This window comes from Spodoptera frugiperda, chromosome 22 (assembly GCF_023101765.2).
Source record: "Spodoptera frugiperda isolate SF20-4 chromosome 22, AGI-APGP_CSIRO_Sfru_2.0, whole genome shotgun sequence".
In the NCBI taxonomy this organism is placed as follows: Eukaryota; Metazoa; Arthropoda; class Insecta; order Lepidoptera; family Noctuidae; genus Spodoptera; species Spodoptera frugiperda.
Genome location: NC_064233.1, coordinates 7,778,742 through 7,784,358, shown reverse-complemented (window position 1 = coordinate 7,784,358; position 5,617 = coordinate 7,778,742). Strand labels below are relative to the sequence as shown.

At 44.6% G+C, this 5,617-nt stretch overlaps 1 protein-coding gene across 1 annotated transcript; it reads right to left on the bottom strand.

Annotated features, from left to right (window-relative positions):
- Positions 1-1,444: 1,444 nt before the first annotated feature.
- Positions 1,445-3,574, bottom strand: LOC118279603 (actin-like protein 6B). Its single transcript, XM_050702472.1, has 3 exons — positions 3,527-3,574; positions 3,195-3,393; positions 1,445-1,963 (listed from the first exon to the last, which is right to left on the bottom strand). The coding sequence occupies exons 1-3, from the start codon at positions 3,572-3,574 to the stop codon at positions 1,860-1,862; spliced, it is 351 nt and encodes a 116-aa protein (XP_050558429.1). The 3' UTR covers positions 1,445-1,859.
- Positions 3,575-5,617: the final 2,043 nt, after the last annotated feature.

Below are 5,617 nucleotides of genomic sequence, written 5' to 3'. Positions count from 1 at the left end.
GATGTTAATAATTGCGGCGATATGTTCGTATACATCCTTATTTCAATAAGGGGAGTCGTTATATAGGAGAATAATAATTGGTTTCTTGATTATTATGTTATCGGCTTACTCACGTAACTGTTTGACGAGGAACTCGACTAGTTTCAAGCCATGCTAGAGACTCATATTCATGAGTAGCATTCCGCGACACACGACGCGGCGATTGTCGCGCTGCTACTGTAGAGTAGTCGAGTTCCTCGTCAAACAGTTACGTGAGTAAACCGATAACATAATAATTAATTTAGTATGTCTCACGAAAGTTATAATAAAATTGGTATCTTGATGATACTAGAGGGCTTACTACGAGTGTGTTTTATGTTTGATGAGATCCAAACGTTAGCGCGTTCGGCGCTCTGATTGGTTGGTTTATTTGAGCCGGCCAATCAGAGCGCCGAACGCGCTCTCGTTTCGATTACTTTAAACGTAAAGCAAACTCGTACTAAGGATACATATTAAAAAAGATTCACGCTTTCATTAAATGGGTAGACGTTGTACTTTACTCTTGATATATATTTTAGCAAAACTTAGTAACATTTGCGAGAGTTATAACGACTTATTTGTATTAGTCGATCTCACACATACATAGTAACATTTGCGCGAGTTATAACTAATTATTTGTATTAGTCGATCTCATACATACATTCGCGTCACAATACAAAATTCATGAACTTGGTATTAAAGACTAACTGGAAACTAGCCTATTGAAAGGTTAATTATGTATATTGTATTACAAAACGCTATAGTATCTATACGTACAAGATTAGAGGTATCACCAGAGTCGTATTATTCCCATAAAGACAGACTGGACAAGTGGTTAGGGCGGCAGGTTACAGATGGACGCCGCGAGACACGCGTGCATAGGGGGACGTACATTAATCACGTGAGAATCAATTAGGGGGGGGGGGTTGATAAAATAATCGGGGACGGGGGACTTTATACAATATCACGTGTTCCAGTGTGTGTGTGTGTGTGTGTGTTGATTCCAGGCAGAGGGCGCGATGGGCGCGTAGCTCGAATCGCCAGTAGCAGCGCGACAATCGCCGCGTCGTGTGTCGCGGAATGCTGCTCATGAATATGAGCCTCTAGCATGGCTTGAAACTAGTCGAGTTCCTCGTCAAAACATTACGTGAGTAAGCCGACAACATAATAATTAATTTAGTATGTCTCACGAAAGTTACAATAAAATCAATATCACGTGTGTATTTATTTTTACCGCAATTGCGGGATTCTGAAACTTTAAAACGGGGAGTAGTGTGGGTTGTTCCACTTCCATTATGAAAGAGTATAATTACAATTATGCATTTCTAAACTTAAACCGATATAGATGATATTTTTAGGTACTTGTATTACATACAAAATGTTTAACACATTTATATTTTGTGTATTGAAAATTATACACGTGATGTTAGGTGGATAATCTAAATTCTCACCACATATAGACTGCACGGTTGGTGCTGTGGCTGGGCAACTGGCTGCCGCGCAACGGGTAGCGGGATCGATTCCCGCACGGAGCAACTCTTTGTGTGATCCACAAATTGTTGTTTCGGGTCTGGGTGTCATGTGTATGTGAAATTGTATGTTTGTAAACGCATTCACGACACAGGAGAAAATCCTAGTGTGGGGCAACATTTTTTTTTTAAACAAAAGCAATATAACCTATGAGGTATTACACTTGCCTAGGCCACTCTATAGGTTCAATCCGACTCTGGGTATCACAAATAAACGTGAATTCTCGTACAAAATCCTTATATAATTACATGTACCAGCTATCCTCAACTGCTATATAAGAACGTGTGTATATATATGTACACAGTGCTACATCACGGACACTTCCTCTCCAGCTGGCCCTTGCCGCCCTCGTCGTACTCCTGCGAAGATATCCACATCTGCTGGAAGGAACCTATCGACGCTAGGATGGACCCACCTGCAATATACAAATATATCATGAGTTTGTGTGTATGTTTGTTATGTAATAACGTCAATATTACTGAAGGGATCGGGATGAAATTTGGAATAGGAGTAGATTATGGTCTGGAATAAAGAAATATGCAAATTATAAATTTTGATATTATGTAAAAAACAAGGGGTCTCGAGTGATATTATGGGCTTTTTTTGATTTTTCGAAATTTCTTTAATTTAATTGTGTCCAGTATATGAGACATTTAGGAAAAACTGTAAAATGTTTAGCAATACCTTGCTTAATTTTGGAACTAGGAATCAAATGTGAAATCCTTTGTTTGGCAGTTGTATTTTATTGTTGTTGGTACATCAATTTCTTAACAAACTATATCATTTTGGTATATTATTTAAATCGACTGTACGGTTGGTGTGGTGGTTAGGCAGCCGGCTGTCACACAACGTGTAGTGGGTTCGATTCCTGTACAAACTCTTTGTGTGATCCACAAATTGTTGTTTTGGGTCTGGGTGTCATGTGTGTGTAAACTTGTATGTTTGTAAACGCCAACGTATATGTCAACGTATTTAAAAAAAATAAAAAAAATATATCAATAAATTAACAAATTATATATATAATCTTGGTATATTAATTGAAATATTATGTCATCTGACTGCAGGTTGGTGCGGTGGTTGGGCAGCCGGCTGTTGCACAACAACAGTGGGTTTGATTCCTGCACGGAGCAACTTTTTGTGTGATCCACAAATTGTTATTTTGGGTCTGTGTGTTATGTGTATGTAAACTTGCATATTTGTAAACGCACCAACGACACAAGAGAAAATCCTAGTGTGGAATAACGTATGTTAAGTCTTTGACTGCCAATAGAAAACTGTTGAAGGCAAAAGGCGGTGTTCAATGTGTTAAAGAAATAAGCAAGTTTACAACAATTGGGTAGTTTCCTAGGTCAAAAATAAATTATTTTGACATTTCAATACAATAAAACATCCCAAAATAATATTATAATTATATACTTATTAATTTAATTTTTCTAGCTAATTTTAGAGATGTAAGTACATATGCTATTTGACGCAAAAATTATGACGTCAAAAATTGCGATCTCCTACAAAATTCATAGAAAAGTAACGTTTTTGACATTTCGATAAAAGTATTGAATTTGACTAGTAGAAAACTACCGTAGTTAGAGTCTGCACAGTTACCTGTGTGTGGAAGTGAAATAAATAAATATAAATAAAGAACTGACCGATCCAGGCGGCGAAGCGTCGCTCGGTGGGGTTGGGCGCGGCGGTGGTCTTGAGGCGGTGCGAGGAGGGCGCGCGCGCGGCGAGGTCCTTGGCGAGGCGCTCCAGCCAGCCCGGCGTGGCGGCCGGCCCGCCGCACGCCGCCGCCGCCCCACCACACACTGACCATTCCGACACTTGACGTCTCCCCAACACTGCCCACTCTTACTCCTCCACGTCCAACGACAACTCGCCACTTGCATCCTTTGGCTGTCGCGACTCTGACGATGTCGTTGCTCCACCTAGTAGGAAGTCTGCCGACACAAGCTACGTCTGCCGACCCGTGATCGCTTACTTGAACACAATCCTGGCTCAACAGCCTTTGAGCAATATAACCAGGCATTTGTGATTTTTGGCCGAGTGCTTGCAAGTGCCACTGCCGGACAAGGGACTCGGGTTCGAACCCGGGCGGGTAAAGGCTGTTGCTGGGCACAGCAGTTTTTCGAAAATTTCTCAGAAGCAATGTGGAGTCTGTAAATGTGCTCGGTGTATGGCAATAGCCCTTATACATGGGACTTAGTTTGTGACAAAATGGGTGTACATTACAGTGGCATCGTGTGTACTTTAAGTTTTAGTCATCATAATTCCCAGGTGTTCGTAGACACAGTGCCAGGCGACAACACATCCACGGACATGTTGCTGGACGACCAGAAGATGTCGGTGTCGTCGGACGAGCCCGCCACGGAGCCGGACCCTGACGCGGCAGACAAGCTGCAGCTGGAGGTCGCTGCCGGCACGCCGGTGTTGCTCAACTACCTGTTGACGCATCCCATCACTTGCAGCATACAGTAGCCAGTAGGTGCCGGCACGCCGTGTTGCTCAACTACCTGTTGACGCATCCCATAGACTTGCAGCATACAGTAGCCAGTAGGTGCCGGCACGCCGGTGTTGCTCAACTACCTGTTGACGCATGCCATCACTTGCAGCATACAGTAGCCAGTAGGTGCCGGCACGCCGGTGTTGCTCAACTACCTGTTGACGCATCCCATCACTTGCAGCATACAGTAGCCAGTAGGTGCCGGCACGCCGGTGTTGCTCAACTACCTGTTGACGCATCCCATCACTTGCAGCATACAGTAGCCAGTAGGTGCCGGCACGCCGGTGTTGCTCAACTACCTGTTGACGCATCCCATCACTTGCAGCATACAGTAGCCAGTAGGTGCCGGCACGCCGGTGTTGCTCAACTACCTGTTGACGCATCCCATCACTTGCAGCATACAAGCCAGTAGGTGCCGGCACGCCGGTGTTGCTCAACTACCTGTTGACGCATCCCATCACTTGCAGCATACAGTAGCCAGTAGGTGCCGGCACGCCGGTGTTGCTCAACTACCTGTTGACGCATCCCATCACTTGCAGCATACAGTAGCCAGTAGGTGCCGGCACGCCGGTGTTGCTCAACTACCTGTTGACGCATCCCATCACTTGCAGCATACAGTAGCCAGTAGGTGCCGGCACGCCGGTGTTGCTCAACTACCTGTTGACGCATCCCATCACTTGCAGCATACAGTAGCCAGTAGGTGCCGGCACGCCGGTGTTGCTCAACTACCTGTTGACGCATCCCATCACTTGCAGCATACAGTAGCCAGTAGCCGGCACGCCGGTGTTGTGCCCCATGTTGCTCAACTACCTGTTGACGCATCCAGTATACAGTAGCCAGTAGGTGCCGGCACGCCGGTGTTGCTCAACTACCTGTTGACGCATCCCATCACTTGCAGCATACAGTAGCCAGTAGGGGAGACGTGCAGAGGTGGTTCAAACCTAGAGAGTGGCCTAGGCAAGTCTAATCTATATCTATACTAATATTATAAAGCTGAAGAGTTTGTTTGTTTGTCTGTACGCGCTAATCTCCGGAACTACTGGTCCGATTTGAATAATTCTTTTTGTGTTGAATAGTGCATTTATCGAGGATTTAAAACATCACGCTATGACCAATAGGAGCCAAGCAGAGCGGGTGAAACCGCGCGGAAGTAGCTAGTATCTCATAGGCGCCCTTAATTTTTTTTGGCACCGAAGTCACTCTATGTGTAGTTGGGCACGCGTGTCTCGCGACGCCTCTCTGTGACCAGGGGCCTTAGTCTGCTATTACAATTGTGTCAGAATGGTCAATCACTGAGCAGTGCGAGAGGGACGGAGCTATGTAGGTTGTATAGCTCCGTCCCTCTCGCAGACTAAGGCCCCAGGCGCTTGTCTAGTTTGCCTTAGGGATCTGAAGGCTTACTCTTGAATCCAATTCCGATCGATCGACATTGATATTGTGAACGTACTCTTGAGTTGCAACACTAGCGCCCATTGCATCCGTATTGCGTGGATATTGAATGAACTAAATGGTATTGAGTTTGGTTGGAGTTTGGCTTTATATTTCGTAGGTACTCTGAATGCTGTTTTA